General features: G+C 43.8%; 2 protein-coding genes across 9 annotated transcripts in view; both read left to right on the plus strand.

Annotated features, from left to right (window-relative positions):
- Window positions 1-3,468, plus strand: part of PTCHD1 (patched domain containing 1) — a 115,024-nt gene extending 111,556 nt beyond the window's left edge. For all 7 annotated transcript variants that reach the window (XM_063392944.1, XM_063392946.1, XM_063392947.1 and 4 more), the window contains one exon: window positions 3,366-3,468. The gene's annotated coding sequence lies outside the window, so the exon portion shown is untranslated. The remainder of the gene's footprint in view (window positions 1-3,365) is intronic.
- Window positions 3,469-5,317: 1,849 nt separating this feature from the next.
- PRDX4 (peroxiredoxin 4) lies at window positions 5,318-13,199 on the plus strand. 2 transcript variants are annotated; one of them, XM_063392960.1, is made up of 8 exons: window positions 5,318-5,598; window positions 7,339-7,456; window positions 8,422-8,538; window positions 9,094-9,216; window positions 9,835-9,965; window positions 11,477-11,511; window positions 12,707-12,753; window positions 13,076-13,199. In XM_063392960.1, the coding sequence occupies exons 1-8, from the start codon at window positions 5,379-5,381 to the stop codon at window positions 13,077-13,079; spliced, it is 795 nt and encodes a 264-aa protein (XP_063249030.1). In that variant the 5' UTR covers window positions 5,318-5,378; the 3' UTR covers window positions 13,080-13,199. The 2 variants fall into 2 exon arrangements, with proteins under 2 accessions (XP_063249030.1, XP_063249029.1); XM_063392959.1 differs by lacking the exon at window positions 12,707-12,753 and having other exon boundaries at window positions 5,319-5,598.
- The last annotated feature ends 3,874 nt before the right edge of the window (window positions 13,200-17,073 follow it).

Raw genomic sequence — 17,073 nt, forward strand, 5'->3', positions numbered from 1 at the left:
AGACACCTGCACGGACAAGACATAGCTTTGCTTTGTCTGGGCAGAGAGGTGACAAATTTTCCACCTTTTCCCAAAGGCTGACTGAGCTCAGAGTGCTCTAAGCTCAGTTCAGATCTGAAAAGGCAGAACCAAAGGTGGGACCTGAGGGCAGGAGCCTGAGAACCCCTGTGAATGTCACTGATGGAGATCTCCACACTTGGCACAGTGGGGTTACTGCTCTGTGGGGGAAGGTTCAGCACCAGCACACAAAGCTAGCTAGGTGATTTTGGCTAGCAAGCTCCTGGCTGTGACAGTCTCAGGGCACACAGCAGCAGCATGCTGCCAACAGCAGGTCCAGACGTCCAGCGCTGGCTTTCCAGTGCAATTCCTCAAGTGTCCTTCACAGTTCACTGACTTGCAGAGAACAGCATATGTCTAACAGGTGCTGTTCAGCACTGACTTTCTCTGTCCTCGTCAGTACAGCTGTCCAAAAATCGTTCTAGTGCACAGAGATGTTTTGGGCACTTTCTTTGAATGCATACTTATTAAAGGAAGAAAAAATGAGACAGAGCATAAACACACTTGTAATCCACCCCCAGGTGACAGCCAAAGGTCCTGCAAGGACTACGTGATTTGTCAGCTCAAGAAGGTGGTTTCACAAGGTTTGTTTTTGTTCACAGACTTGTAGGTTCTGTCAGCACTTACAGAGGTAGAAAGAAGCTTGGAAGGAGGAGGTGCTTTAGAAACCATACTCCCCCCTCCCACAGTGACTAGCAGCACCAGCCACCCTTTGTTGTCATGCTCAGTCAAACACAGCAGTAACGTGCTCTGCCCTGTTCCTATCACACAGGCCCTGCAGGGTTTCTGACACCAGTGACACAGGAAGCAGAGCTAGCTGGAGGAGAAAGGAAAAGAAATGAAGCAGAATTTTTCTATGGCAGGTGTGTTTGCAGAGGAAAAACATAAACTCATCTCTACACACTAATGTATTCCCCAAAGGTAGGCTGCAGGAATAAACATATCTATGATGCTTTTGTAGTATAAAGTGGCAGATTTTACAAAGTCTATGTTTATATTTACTCAGTCATACTGCTTCCTCTAGCTGACAACACAAGCAGCAGTCAGAAGTCAGGATGCAGCTCCTGTTAAAGCAAATGGCACCACCCAGCACTTCTCAGCCTGACACACTTTTTCTTCAAGGCCCCTTTGCAGCCAGCACACACACAGCTGACCCCACCAGTCTGGCCTTAGCAAGAGCCAAAGGGAGGTCTTCTCTAATTGTTAATTTTAGTTATGGTCATTCTGTTCCAATCTCTCTCACAAAACAGATGTTTTCTACCCTCCTTTCTCCAGCAAAGTTTCCTATGCTATAGATTTTTTTGTCATGCATGATGAGCAATGCAATATATTTGTTAAAATGTCCCTGTAAACCATGAGGAGGATAAAACCAACTGCTAGTTTCACCAGCACAATATTGAACATCTGCTCCATCTGTTCCAGGAAATGGTGACAAGTATCTTGCTAAAATATATTACACTAATTTTTCCAAGATATTTTTATGTTTGATCATTTAAATTGCAGTGAGGTAATTTTATCACCACAAAGAACCTCTACAACCCCTTCTAAACTGCTTCAGTAGCATAAATCACTCCCTGCTTCCATAACTTCAGTGCCACTGTGGCAATGACACCCTGCCACTATCCAGCCCTTTGCCAAAACTGAACCTTCCTGACGGGCCTGGATACAGTGTGACAGGAGGAACCCTGCCTGAGTGCAGTAGGGAAGGGAGGGATTTCAAAGAATTCCCTTTACACATGCTAAGCCTTCCTAGCTTCAGATGAGCTGTGTGAGGATGAATGTAACAGTGTTTCTCTTATCATATTTTAATAGCATCACTTAATATCACCAATTTAAACACAACAATCAGCATTCAATCGAGTATTTAATCACTGAGAAAAGAAAGATTGCTGCCCATCTTCTCCATTTAGACACTGAAGAGTGATATATATTTGGATTTCATCTTGGATTCCATTTATGGTTTTTTCATTTTTAATATCATTTGCAGAAGTCTTGAGAGTACAGCATCAACCAGAAAGTCTTTCTTATTGCTCTTTTGAACTCCGTTCCATGCCTATATATACTTAATCACATATGAACCTCAGAGTACTGCTATTAAACTAACATATTCTGCAGATAAAACCCTTTTTTTTTTCCTTCAGCATTTTCTCCACTCACAAGAGGCCTGCTTTTTTCTATTTTTACTTCATTGATTTTTCTCTGGTTTTCTCTCTCATTTAGAGATACGTGGGAATATCTTTCAACTGAAGGACATTAACATTATGCAAAGTGCATACCTTTTTTTTTCAACCTCACTGTATGCCTACCTTTCAAATCGCTGCCATTTCCTACAGCTCAAAACACCAGCACAAAGAAAAGAGCAGGGCCAACCAAAATAACTTTCGCTGTGAATTCAGAGGCCATGACTGCCACTTCTCTTATGAGCACTGAGATTGAGGAAAGCTTGATATTAAATTCAGTGCTACTAGAGTTAGATCATGTAAGACAGTAATCTATCAACACATTTCAGCAAGCTTAAATGTAAAGCTCATCTGATTCAGGGATCAGTGGGAGTACACAGATTGTTTAAGTGCTTTTTTCACCACAGCCAGAGTGCTTAACATGAGCAAATGGGGTTTTTTCACCCTCCTTTTAATGACATGACCTTGATAGGGGAGGGGTGTCAAACTCAAAACACCAGCACTGAAAAGAACAGGTTTCATCCTGCTTTCCACACTTGGAGAGGTATAAACAGGGAATAGCAACCACCAACTCCCTGGGAAAAAACAGGACAAGGGGATCTCATGTGCCATCAAGTCCGTTTCCCTTTTAGGCAGACATTTATTACATTTTTTCATCATTCCACACATGCTGATCAAGCCTGGTAAATGTGCAGGTGTTTTGCTCCCGTACTCATCAGAGGATTGTTCTTTACACTTCTGACCCTCAGTAATCTTCAATCCCATCCTTCAGGTGGGCAAATGTAACCAAGGAAGATTGTCACTGTGGCAGTAAGGATATGAGTAGCTTTCCCTTACTTGTAGAACCTAGACAGGAGCTTAAAGGCAAATACCACAAGAGATGGGAAAGAAAAGCAGACCCTTCTGGAGAGAAGGCAGAGCTTTGGGAGAAAGGAACGCTAAAATCATAGGTTAAGAAGTCCAGGCACACCTGCAAGATCTTGTTTCTCCCACTCCTGTGAATTTAATTTTGTGAAGTATCTTTCTAAAGAGTGAAATCTGTTGCAGGAAACCACAGAAATATTTGGAATTTTTCAAGACACAACATATAATCACAGGTGCCTTGCTAATCCTTTTCTTCTTTTACAGAGCCTTTATTCTTTGAAAATGGACATCAGCATTTTCTTTTGCCTCTGGTCTTTATATGCCTGTTTTGTATCACTGGGAAAAAAAAAAAAAAACCTGAGAAAAATTGTACTGTCCATTCTGGCACAGGTACCACACCACCTTGAAGTATTTATCACAAATTATCTGCAGAGACAGGCTGCAATGCAGACATTCCTGACATTGTCAGTCTGGAGAACTTCTACTGGAGAAGACCATCAGTTATCCCAGAGGATGGCATCCACAGTGCTCAAAGCACAAAAGGCCAACCCTTTTGATAAGGGACAGCTCCAGCTCTTTCACACTCTTACTTTTAAGGACCCTGAGTACAATTTAATTGATACACTTGACCGATGACCTGACCTGTCCCTGTCCAGTAGGTATGCCTAGTTCAACGAGAAATTGTGCTGCAAAGCCTTCCCAAGTGCTTGTCACCGCCTACTTACTGTCTTCAAAATGTTGTTATTAAATGCATGATGGAATTACATTCTATCTATGCTTATCTGTGACACGTGTCATTGTTTTGTGATATGAGCCACAATCTACTCAGCACTGAGAAAAATGACCTCTCACAAGGCAAACTTGAACCAAGGCGTCTGGGTCACAGAGATGATCACGGTGCTGGAGCATCTCTGCTGTAAGCACTGAGGTTGTTCAGCATGGAGAAGGCTCCAGGGAGACCCTAGAGCAAACTTCCAGTACCTAAAGGGGGCTTATAAGAAAAATGGGAACAACTTTTTAGCAGGGCCTATTGTGATAGGACAAGGAGTAATGGTTTCAAATTACAAAAATGTAGATTAACACTGAATATGAAGCAGAAATTTTTTAGTGAGGATGGCAAAACTCTGGCACAGGTTGACCAGAGGTGGATGCCCCAACCCTGGAAACATTCAAGGTCAGGCTGGACAGGGCTCTGAGCAACCTGGTCTAGCTGAAAATGACCCCGCCATCAGAGGGGTACTAGAAAAAATTATCTTTAAAGGTCCCTTCCAACCCAAACCATTCTTGATTCTGTGAATTAAGGCACCTAGTATTTAATTTCCGTCTAACCACACCGTTACACAGTCACCATGTGCACTGCACGGTGCCCGTTCAGAGCTGCTGCCCAGCTGGCAACAATTCATGGTTTGGTGCCTGAGGCAGGACCCCTTTCCACACTGCCTGTGTTCATGAGGCCAGAACGCAAAACTGTGCTTGGCACAGCTGGCTATGACCGCCAGTGCTGCCGTGCCCACAGAGCCCACGCTGTCACAGATAAGAGATGATAGCAGGTGGGAAGCCTCTCACAATCATAGCTTCCTTCTGCAATCACACATGTGTACCTTCCCCTCTTTCTCTACACTCGTACATAATTCCCCATTTCATCCGAGGCCGCAGCACGAGGGGACAGGGCCGGGCCCGGGCGGCTGTGCCAGGCTGCGGTTCCTGTGCCAGGCCCGGGGTGACTGATCTGCCCCGGGGGGACTGAACAGCCCCGGGGTGACTGATCTGCCCCGTGCTGGCTGATCTGCCCCGGGGTGACTGATCTGCCCCGGGGTGACTGTGCTCTGCCCCGGGGTGACTGTGCTCTGCCCCGGGGTGACTGTGCTCTGCCCCAGGGTGACTGAGCTGTCCCGGGGTGACTGATCTGCCCCAGGGTGACTGATCTGCCCCGGGGTGACTGATCTGCCCCGGGCTGGCTGATCTGCCCCGGGGTGACTGATCTGCCCCGGGGTGACTGATCTGCCCCGGGCTGGCTGATCTGCCCCGGGGTGACTGATCTGCCCCGGGGTGACTGATCTGCCCCGGGGTGGCTGTGCTCTGCCCCGGGGTGACTGATCTGCCCCCGGCTGGCTGATCTGCCCCGGGCTGGCCGTGCAGGGCTGGCACAGCCCCAGCCCCCCGGGCCCCCGCCCGCCGGCCCGGCCCGGCCATGCGGCGGGAGTGTGCGGCCCAAGCTCCTCCCCGCCGCCGCCGCCCCTCGCCGCGCCGCGGGGACGTGCAGTCGCTCGGCGGGACATGGAGGCGGGCGGCGGGGCCGGGGCCCGGCGCCCCGCGCTGCTGCTGCTGCTGCTGCTGGCGGCGGCGCTGGGAGGAGAGGCGGAGGCGGAGGAGCCGCGCCCGGCGCGGCAGCGCGGGGACGAGCAGTGCCATTACTACGCGGGCGGGCAGGTGTACCCCGGGGAGGCGGCGCGGCTGCCCGTGTCTGACCACTCGCTGCACCTCAGCCAGGCCAAGAGTAGGTGGCGGGCGCGGCCGGGGCCGCGAGAGCGGCGGGGCCGGGTGGGGACGCGCCCGCAGCGCTCGGGGCTGCGGAGCGGGGCGGCGGCAGCGCCACGTCAGGCGGAGCGCGGGGCTCCGGGCCGGCCCTGCCCCACGCCGGCTCTGCCCGCGGCCTGCACCGGAGAGCGAGGGAGAGCGGGGCGGGCGGACCGGCCCCCGCCAGCTCCTTCTGACCTATGTGTCCATCGTGGGCACCGCCGCCGCCTCACGGGGTACTGCGGTTCCAGAAATGGCGAACGAGTTCAGGGAAGCGCTTCAGGGGATGCACAGGAATGCTGTGGGCTCACGATGCGATCAGAAACAATGAGCGGGCACCTCTGGTAACCCCCGCCACCGCGCCGGGTTTGCCACGGGTTTGTGTCTGTGCTCTGCTGCGGTTTAAAGGCTTTCCGTGTCAAACACCGTAAATCTCGTCGCTGTGAGGTGTTCAGGGACACCTGCTCAAAGTCCCGTCCTGCAGGACAGAGTACAGAGAGATCACACCGAAATTATCTTCCCTGTGAGAATTTACAGCTTTCAAATCCTTTTCCTTTACTGAGCCAGGGCGTACGTTCTGTTTGAAACGTTTGCAAGCAGATGCTACCAAAAAAAAAAAAAAAAAAAAAAAAAAAAAAAAAAAAAAAAAACGGAAAAGCAGCCAAGATATTTGTAACCAGTACTGTTTGGGCTTTTGTCTCTTTGCAATGTAAGTTATTACAGGCAGATGTTTATAACTGCAAAAACAATTACCTTAATTTAGGAAGGGTCAAGATACACAGTATTTTGTTTAATATCTTTTCCTTCTCCCTCCTAATCTGAAAGTCCTTGTTATGTGTCCTTGCTCACATATTCTGCAGCCATGGGTTGTCCTAAGAAAAGAAGAGCCAAATAATTCAGGCACCGTCCAGATATTTAAGATTCCACGTATTTTTCTCAGAAGCTTTTCCCTAATTTGCTGGAGATGTATGTCAGTGTATGGCAATTGTATTCAGATCACCTTGTCATTCCAGCATACCCTGTCCTTTGTCTCTGAATTTACAGTAGTATGAAAATAGTACCTGGCAGATTAATTTTTAATATTTTAAATTCAAGGTTAATCCCTTCTGATAGGAATAGTAAATATGTCATGCTTTTCAACTGGATATTTTTTAAACACAGCTGCCTTCAAGTTAAAATTTGCTTAGGAGTTGTAATTTAATAAACATATGCTGCATTTTTAGGCATTTGTCTCTAAACATATTGTGGCATGTAATTTTTGTGGACCAGAATTCCAGAGAGGTTTCCATGGCTAAAAAAGTAGCAAAGTGAATTTGAACTATCTTGTGCTTCTGGTTCCCAACAGCTATTCCTAACAAGGCAATTAAAGTATCTGAAATATTAAAGAGCTTTCTATTCAGTCTAGCAGGTGCCTTGAGCTGGCAGTGCACACAGGGTTGGTTCAGTAGGCCCAGATAAGGTTTGTGTTGCCTTGATTATCAGTGATCAGCAGGGCTCCTGTATGAGCACAAGTTGGTCAAAATATTTACTTTGTATGTGTAGTAAAGCCTTCATTTCTTCATCATTCTGTAAGCCCCTGTTTAGAGCTGGAAAGCAGTTTCAGCTCAGAACTGTGCTGCAGGTTGTTTTCCAAGCAACAGGAAGAACAGCTGTCCTTGGACAGCTTGGTTTGAACAGGTGTTATATTCTGACTTTTAATTCTACTTTCTTTGCATTTCAGTCTCCAAGCCAGCACCTTACTGGGAGGGAACAGCAGTCATCAATGGAGAGTTTAAAGAGCTGAAGTTAACAGATTATGAAGGAAAATATCTTGTCTTCTTCTTCTATCCTCTTGACTTGTAAGTAAGAGCACTGTAGGCGTACCAAGACTGAGTGCAGCTACGCTAGATTCATAATTCTTCTCTTTTTTTGAAGTCTTGGGGTTTTGTTTGGTAAGAGTTTGGGGGAGAAGAAAGGAGTGACAGAAGAAAACATATTCTCTGCATTTGTTTTCTTATCATGCATTGCTAAAATTGCAACACAGTCTTTGTCCTAGTAACTGTGTCCACTAATTTGTGACCCCACACAAAACAAACAACTTTACAGTTACCCAGTCAGGCAGACTCTGTGTTCTGTTTGATGCTGTAAATCAGTGCTGCAAATAGAAGAAAGTGTCCCATCTACTTTTTCTAGAGCGTATATGGTGTATCCAAGAGGTGGCATTTTCCCTTTAAGCCGATCCCGTAACATCCTAAGAGCACTTAACATTAACCTCCTTTATTTAGAATGCAGTAACTTCACTGATTGAGTGAAAACATCTCTGCATTTTAAGGGACAAGCCCATTCTTTTCCACAAAATGAAGATAAGAGGACAGAGATGCATAACTACTTTTAATATTATAACATCATTAGCTTTACTACTTTAGTTGTTCTGTAATAGAAGAAGTTGAAGACAAATTAGTTAAAACTTACAGACGTGCACAGTAACAACAAATTACAGTATGATCCTCTGAAAAAATTGGCTTACCATGCTGAAATTCAGCCACATTTATAAAGTCTAAAAGAAAGTAATGGTACAAGCTCTGAATCCAGATTGTAAAATTAGCCGTAGATTTAGAGTCTTCAGAAATAATCCATTTGTAACTAAGCTGTGGTCTGAGCGTGGAGGATTTGTTAGGCAGTATTTTGGTTAAATACTTGAAGAAGCAATAAAAATAAGCAAAAGCTGAAATAATTTGTGATAAATACACCATTTCAAGTTAGGCAGAGAATTTACTGGCTTTCTCATGGAATTTTGACTTTTATCTTGTCTTAAATCATCTAGTACGTTTGTCTGTCCAACTGAGATAATTGCCTTCAGTGATCGAATTGAAGAATTCAGAGCAATAAATACTGAAGTCGTAGCATGTTCTGTGGACTCAAAATTCACTCACTTAGCATGGTATGTATCTTCCTCTTGTCTTTCACTGAACATTATTCATGATTTCCACTTAGGAAAAGAACAGTACTGCCCAAATTTTTAGCCTGTGTAGGCATATTATAATGTGTAAAACTGTGATGCTATTGACACAAATGCTTAAAATAAATTTTAAACCTGGTGTGTGAAAGTACCTTTATTTTTTAAGCTTGTTTAATGTGTATTGCTTGCAATATGTTGTGTCTCAGTCAAAAAAATACTATAAATACAAAAAGAAAATATTAATGAAACTATCAGTAAATGCTTCACATTGTCCCAGCTCATGAGCACGTTGGCATAAAGCAAATGCAACTAATAAGAAAAATGTAATAACTAACAGATGTGGCCAAAATCTGAAAAAGATCTACTGAACATTTTGTTCAAACCACAAATACTGTTCATCTCCTTTGTGTGCAGAACAGAAAAAATGTCACTTGCACTAAATCCTTCTGTCTATACTGATGTAGTTTGTGACTTCTGACTTGTGTAGGGAATATAAATCTGTATGAGAAATACATCTGTGTGTCCTTTCCTTCAAAGGATTAATACTCCTCGTAAACAAGGAGGACTGGGACCAATGAAGATTCCCCTTCTTTCTGATCTGACACACCAGATTTCAAAGGATTATGGAGTCTATCTGGAAGATCAAGGACATACACTTAGGTATTTCACTGGGTTGCAGTTTGGTTGAGTTTTTGCTGGGGTAATACTGCTTTATATTTAAAGAATCATTTGAAATTTTTCTTTTAGACCAGCTTTTACTTGGGGATTTATGGCGAGTAGCAAATACTGAAGAACACAAAAAATATAATCATAATGAGTCAGAAGAGGGGTCAAGGTTAATATTCTGTTTAACAGCAGGCATCAGTAGATACCTTGGGCAGGGCAAATATGCAGGATTCCCCAGAGCTGCAGTTGCTCAGGGACCTCCCAGGAGCAAGCCAAGACCAAGGTTACCTACAGACATACATTTGCCCAAAACTGAATAGTTTCTTTTGGGATCCCTGTAATGCCCTAGCACCTGCAGCATGCCCTGTCAGGGCCTGTCAGAGCTCAGTTCTGTGTTCTACAAAGAAGTGTCTTTTTTGTTGATGTTTTAACTGGAGCTCAGCTCATGTCCTCTGATGCAGGTAAAGAATAGTAAGTTACTGGTGGTGAGTATTGTATGGTGTTTGCAAAGATCAAATTCTTCCCACCCAGCAGACATAAAATAGTGCGTGAAAGCACCAGTATCATTAATTCTGTTTCCTAACACACACACACTTTTTTTTTCCCCCACAGAGGCCTTTTCATTATTGACAATAAGAGAATCCTTCGACAGATCACAATGAATGACCTTCCTGTTGGGAGATCAGTGGATGAAACTCTTCGTTTAGTACAAGCATTCCAGTACACAGACAAACATGGAGAAGGTGCTCTTTTAAATATTGCCATATTGGTTTTACTTAGCCTGGAAGCTGTATTAGCTTTTTTTTTGAGGAAAGATGCTCATTAGCATTAAGGACTGGCCTCTTACAGTGACTGAAGTGGTTTGATTGCCCTGCTTGATTCCGTGGTCCCAGGTCCTTAGGTTATTTGTAGAATAATAATTTACATTTTTGCCTCACATCCATGAGAATGAGAGCATAAAGCATTCCTTAGTCTGAATAGCATAAATTTGTACAAAATATGAGGCTGTGAAGAATGAGGCCAAATATTTCAGTTCATTTTTGCATACTAAAAGAATGGAGATGCAGGCCATTCTTGTCCTGTGCCATTCAGTGACAGTACCACCATGTTGAAGATACATGGTGGTAGTGTGGAAATTATAGCACCATAACCTGTGTTTTCTGTACAAGTGCTGTGTGATCATCTTTCCCCAACAAACTTTACTGTCTTCAGATCATTACTTTGTATCAAGAATTCTTATTCATCCAGTTCAAGCATGGGGTGAACTTTTTCACATTTCTTTAAATAATTTATTTGAAGATCTGTTTAAATATGAATACACATTCAGCAGCTTAACTTCCAGTTCAACTCAATGTTGCCAGCATTTGAAAGTACCTTTATATGAAGGTACAAATCATTATTCTGCTGTGTTTCACATCTACAGATGTGAAAAAATAGATGCTGATATTTAGGCTATGCAGTCTAACTAAGGAATTTACCCACATTTAGTTACAAAGCCAGTTTACATAATGTTGATTTGCAGTGTTTCCAGAATACCACTTTTTTCCTAGCTTTTATGTGAGTGTTGAGGAGAGCTTCTGTAGATACCTCATTGGTTTCTTTGCACAGAATAACAGCTCTCCACAATTCCTGCTAGCATGTGGGACAGTTTGTCTGTCAGCTTGTCTTAAAGCAGTGTAATGTGACATAACTGCTTGGGCTGAAGCCTCAGAGGGAGAGCTTTACTCCAGAATATGCAGTTGTACAGGTGCTCCCAGTGCTCCCAGCCACATCCCTGAGCTGCAATCCCTTTGCTCTTAAGCAAATCTACAAGTAAAATCAGTCTCTTGTGGAATGTTTGAACTTATCTCTCTGCTAAAGAATGCCCCTGGTCCTGGTTTTAATGAAAGAAAGGTAGGTGTCTGTGTAGTCACCTGAATTTTGTTGCAAAACTTCTGTTTTAGTAGAATAGGTGTTTATTCTCAGATACTGCTTTGCCAGTAGTTTGTGTAGAAGGGCACAAGAATTAAACTATGGCAGAGGCATCCATCCAGAGATCTGCAGTTTTCAGGTAACAGAAGTGGTGGGTGGTGTCAGGTATAGCATTAAGGTCACCATCCCACGTGTAAAGAAAACTGCACTTTTAATAGTTTCAGATATTGACATGTGACACTTCATGGTGTTTTACTTCAAGGTCAGAAAGAGAATATTGAGCACACAAAAGTGTGTGTGTGTGTAAAAATACTTCAGCTAACTTTGTCCCTTTTTTTTTCAGTTTGCCCCGCTGGCTGGAAACCTGGCAGTGAAACAGTAAGTCACTGTTTATATTAACATGCATGTAGTACTAACAAGCACTCAGTTGTCATTTCTACTAGGGCCAAATCCAAAATCTTAGCAACTTTCAGTGAGAAAGTATGAGTAATGTTGAATTATTAAACTTAGACAATTTGGATTACTATTGATTTTATTAGGGGATTGTTTCCCTCACACTGGACATGTTCCAGTTGTTTCAAACTTCTGGTGTGTGAACGAAATTCACTTGATCAGCAGTGAATTTGTGATCAAGAACTTTTTCCTGTTAACACCTGATGAGGAAAAGTACAAAATTCTTGAGTTTGTTGTATCTTCTTGGTTATTTGTCCATATAAATATTTAGTGATTCCTACTGCAGATCTTGGGCACTTCCCAAAAAAAGACACATAAGAGTTCCCAGGCTGCTGTGGTATGTGCCACAGGCAGTGCCACCATGGGCACTCCAGCAGGGAGCACTGCTTTGCTGTGCAATTGCCCTCCCTTCTTTGTTACTCCTGGGCTCCATGTGATGGAGGCAGAGGAGCCAGAGTTCACATAAACACTCATTGAGCTTGTTTGTGTTCCCTGGCCCAGAGCAGCCTCAGCAGAATAATGAAACTTTCTCCAGAGATCTGAGCTGCCTCGTTCAGATGAGATCACTGTCACTTATTTGAGCATGTGGCTTCCTTCTGAACCATCTGGTGATGACAGAGCACTGTTGTTAAAGAGCTGGCTCAACAAAAACCAGATCCCAGCAGCCTCTAAGCAGAGTTAGTGAGCATTGTACTTGATAGTAAAAAACAGTGGAATGTTAAACTGTGTTTCTTTGCTGGATGTGAAAGTTTCCTAGGATGACTTGAGGCTAGGAGTCAATTTTTTCAAGCCAGCAGAGGAGTGTCATAGTGGGGGAAGCTGGATATTAAGACTATGAAATGAAACAGGGCTGGTTGGCCCAACATTCATATTTTGGCACTGAAAACTTCTGCCCTCCATAACTAGGATCATCTAGATAACATGACATTGATATATTTTCTAAAAAACAGTCTCACATTGCTGATACTAACAGCTCCAACACTGCCAGTTTAATAATCTAAAGCAATACATAAGTATTGTCCACCTCCTGTGTGCAAAAGATGCAGACAATAGCAGAGTAGCTGAAAAAGCCTTTCTCAAAGATGTAGTCATGCCTTCTAAATGTGTTTGATTTAATTAGATCAAACCAGAGGAAGCCATGAGAGTGTGGTGGCCAAGGGAAGAACTGTAAGTAAATTCTAAGCCTCTGGATTACAGATACTAATTTACCAAAATATCTTGCTTTTGGGGCAAGCTGTCAAAATTCTTCCTTTGGTAGGCTGCACTCTCTCATACCTCAATCGGTTGGATGTCTCTGCTACTGCTGTTAGGTACCTTTAGAGATGAACAGTAATCTAGTACCAGATCAACTGATAAATCACTCTTCAGTGTGGCTAGTGAGTTTGTGTAGCATCTTACTATGAAATACTGTGCTTTACTGCCTTTATAGTTTGCTGTGTTTTTGTGGCTTTGGATTTTGACTAACATTTTCATTTTCTTTCTTGCACAGATAATTCCAGATCCAGCTGGAAAACTGAAGTATTTTGATAAACTAAACTGAGGCTCGCTTCTGTTGAATTAAATAGGTCACATTCAACTTGATTTTTGCCAATAAAATTTCATTAATTTTGGTACTTTTGTGAGTTTGATTAATATGTGATGGCAGTAGAACATTAAAGGGCTCATTGTTTAAACAGAAGTCTAACCTGTGTGAAGCACAGGTACCTCATTAGTTATCAGAGAATATTCTTAATGAAATATATGTTTTCTCTTTAGGTTTTATTTAGATGTTCAATCTTCCCCAAATCCAATTAGCATCTTGGGCTTAGATTTGTGACAATTGCTATTACTAGATTTCTTAATCTCTGCAAAAATCTTGTGTGTTTGATCCCATTCTAGGAACTAATTAGAAAAGAGCCACTTGATTATGGTACATTTGTCTGTAGTCCAGAGGCAATAGCAGTCAACTTAAAAGCCAAGAATAAATTATAGAAAGCCAGAATAAATTTCCAGTCTGTGTAAAGCTTGAAAATATTTTTCAACTACTAAGAACATACTTTACACTATATAAATCAGTACATCTGCACTGGAAAAAGCACAGCTCTATCAGTTCATGTGATTCAAGGGCTGAACAAGTAAATTTTTCTGTGCTTGAATTTGTAGTGTATTTGCTGATAACACCGATTCTGTTTTACACTTTCTGAGTTTTATCCTTGTCTCTACACTGATGGTAACAGATGGATGTGGGGGATAGTATCCTGTGCCAATCCTCTCCCTAACTGTGGCTCTTAGTTTTAAGGGAGTAGTTGTAGTCTTTCCCAAGATAAGTATTGAAATGTTACCATCAGAAACTTGTGGCTGATGGACGTGAATTTCTTCTTTCAAGGGAAAAGAACATCTCCATGCAGGACACACTTGTGTGCACTGGAGAACCCTTTCCTGAGGACGTCATCTTGCTTCTTCCCACCTCTTCATTTTGACACAGTATTACAGAGTCTGTGCAACTGGAAGAACAGCAACTGGAATGTGTGTCAGCTTTTCACCAGGGTCATCCTTGAAAAGACAACAGGCAACAGAGCAACCTTCTGCACCGCTGCATTTTATTACTCTTGGCTGGATCCCACATGCCTGAGAATGCCCTTCCCCCTCCCTCACCAGACCACACAATCCCTGCCCTGTGCACAGACACTTCACCACAGTTCTGCAGAACTAGGCCAGGACTCGCAGTGTGAAGTTCCATGACTTTGTGGACTTGGTGAGTATTGAGCAGCTCTCCACGTGAGTCACTGCAGACACAGAGCAGAAACAGCTGCTTGGTTTCACTTCAGCTCTGATCCAAATAACAGCCATGCACATGAGAGAACCACAGCCACAGCAAGCAGAGCTCACTGAGCCTCAGCCTCCCTGCTCCAGGGAGGTCTGGGGAAAGGAGAGCCTCATCCCATCTACAGGGTAACAGAGGCAGAAGGGGAACTGCCTGGAGAAGGCTGACCTGGAACAGAGACTAGACAGAGCCAAGAGAACAAAGTAGGTATTCATAGTAGATATTAATCAAAGGCCTTTAACAATACACCCTGGGCAGCACAAGAGCCTGGCCAGGGTTACACCCAAGATGGAAAATGGTCACAAAATGGACAATCAGTCACAAGGTCTCACACTTTTGTAAGTTTTGGTCCATTTCTATTTTGGGGTTAATTGTCCAATTACAGCTCCAGATTAGGAAGTCCCATCCTTCTCGTGTTCTCTCTTCAGTCCACTGTTGTTTTTGCTTTCGGGCCTGAAAACTTGGAACTGTTGTCCTTGGTCTCAACTGGAAAAGGATTGTTTTGTCTCACTGCTCTGTGAAGAGAGCTTACTCACACGGAATACGAGGCTCAGAACTACACCCCTAGGCAGCACAGAATCTGAGAAACATGAAAGCTAAATGCCAAAGGCTGCTACTGTCCCAGCCTGGGATTGCAGAGACCAGAGGGCAGCATGTAGAGGTGCTTTCTCACATGACTAGAATGTCAGTCACCTGGAATTTTACTCTGGATTCTGCTTACATCAACCCTGAGGCACCAAGAACAACACACAGAATGTTCAAATAACTCCAAGCCACTGCAGCATGAGAAATGTGGGCCCAGCTACCACATCCAACATCCAACAGCAGCCCAAGGCATAAAATGAACACAACTCTTGTGCCTTCTTTAGAACTGGTGCCTGTGCCCTGCTCCCCAGAGGCCTTGTCCACCTCTCCAGCCAGCTGGCCCTCAGGCACACCTAAAGCTCTCCCAGCTGCAGGAACCTCTGGCACTGAGCCAGCCTGTGACACCTGATAAAGACAGAAATGAGTTATCAGCCACGTGTTGAACACGTTCCACCCAGCTCCTGGCTCCCTGCAGAGCCCAGTGAGCAGCGAGTTACAGCAACACAGCCACAGGGTCCATCCCTGCAGCAGTCAGCACCAAGAGTGGCAAACTACAGCAGATGTCAAAAGCTGTGCAGAGCCTGATAGAGAACAGAAAACTGCTCTGAGAACACTCAGTGACAAGGAAACTGGGGCCATCTGCATGCTTTGACCATTGTAAATTTAAGCCACAGCAGTGTAGCTGTGTTAACATTCAAGGTTTTTATAAATGCATATTTACATTTGAAACATGTGGTAAGGGATTTTTTTATGCAGTTCAATGGGGATAAAAAGTATTACGGAAATAGTCCTTAGGCAAAGACTTGATTTGCCATGTGACTGTACATACTTGAAATGAACAAATGACAAAGCAGTCTGTTCTTCCAGTACTCCACATGAGGTTTGAAATAGTGGAAAACTTAAATTTCATACATTTCTGCTTTCCCAAACCCCACAATATATGCAAGGGCCTCTCTTGGAAGTGCATAAAATGCAGATGCCATTGTGAGCCTGTCTTCTACAGAAAAAGCAAAAATGCTCCTGCAAAGCAAGTAATGACTAATAATGAGACAGAGTCTTCAACTTCCTCTGCTATTTTGGGCAAGCCTCCCACACCCCTCTACTCCCCCCTCAGCTGTTAAACTGTATATCATGGTGAGGTCTGCAGATGGAAGCCACCTCTCCAAGAGAATGGATCTAGCTGAGACCTGGATATCACTTCCAGAAGTATCGAAGAAGCATCAATTCAGATAATAATAATGGCACACATTTTTGATGCTATTAGATGTTGTAGCCCTCTGCAGCCTTCCTGGGTTATGCCCACACCTTGCCCACAGAAACCTCTTCCTCTGCAAACTCAAGTATATCCAAAAAATAAACACCACATTGCTGGGAGCCTGTGCTGGTATTAGGTTTACAGCTGGACTCAGTGATCTTACAGGTATTTTCCAACCTGCCAATGCCCAGCAGTGCCTCCAGCCTCATGGACAGGAGTCCTGCAGGGACGAGGATCTCTGCTGGCAGAGAAGTGCTCCGGTGTACTTTCTGTGCAGGTTTGGTCATCCAACTACATCTTCCAAAAAAGGAGTCCCCAGTTCTCTTTCATGAAAGCAGAGGATTTACCCTTTTATTTTCCTGTTAGCTTGTGCCTAGCCCTTGAAGAAAAAAAACAAACTAGCCCATGCCTCGTTAAGAGTGCATTCCAAGCAGGATCAGCAATCAAACCAGTGTCACCAGACAAAGGCTGGACCAAATGTGCAGTAAAACCAACTGAGCATGAAGTGAGTTTAGAGCAGCTTTCTGAACTAAAACTGCAAACTTCTTTCCAGAGTGCTGTACAATGTGACATGGCTGCAAATGAATGGTCAGTGTTTGAAAAAGGGCTACCAGAAGCTGTTACATGAAGTTTAAGTAATTTTAGTACTTTTTTAGCCACAGAAAAATAGAAACATTTGAAACAAGGCACTCCTTTGGGCACTGAGTTCAGCCAATAACACAGAAATCTCCTCTTACATCACTATTAAGTGCGAGGGTAAGGGAAAGCAATCCTGCTCTTCACTGTATTCCAAGAAACAACAGGCACAGACATTTGCTTCCTGCTACAGAGCCACAGTCAATTA

This window comes from Prinia subflava, chromosome 3, assembly GCF_021018805.1.
Source record: "Prinia subflava isolate CZ2003 ecotype Zambia chromosome 3, Cam_Psub_1.2, whole genome shotgun sequence".
NCBI classification, from domain to species: Eukaryota; Metazoa; Chordata; class Aves; order Passeriformes; family Cisticolidae; genus Prinia; species Prinia subflava.

What these genes read in the sequence shown, in the direction of transcription:
- PRDX4 (XM_063392960.1), top strand. Translation starts at nt 5,379, where the DNA reads ATGGAGGCGGGCGGCGGGGCCGGGGCCCGGCGCCCCGCGCTGCTGCTG. An exon ending in AAATTCACTCACTTAGCATG is followed by an intron (nt 8,539 to 9,093) that starts GTATGTATCTTC and finishes TTTCCTTCAAAG; the next exon opens with GATTAATACTCCTCGTAAAC. An exon ending in GGAAACCTGGCAGTGAAACA is followed by an intron (nt 11,512 to 12,706) that starts GTAAGTCACTGT and finishes TGATTTAATTAG; the next exon opens with ATCAAACCAGAGGAAGCCAT.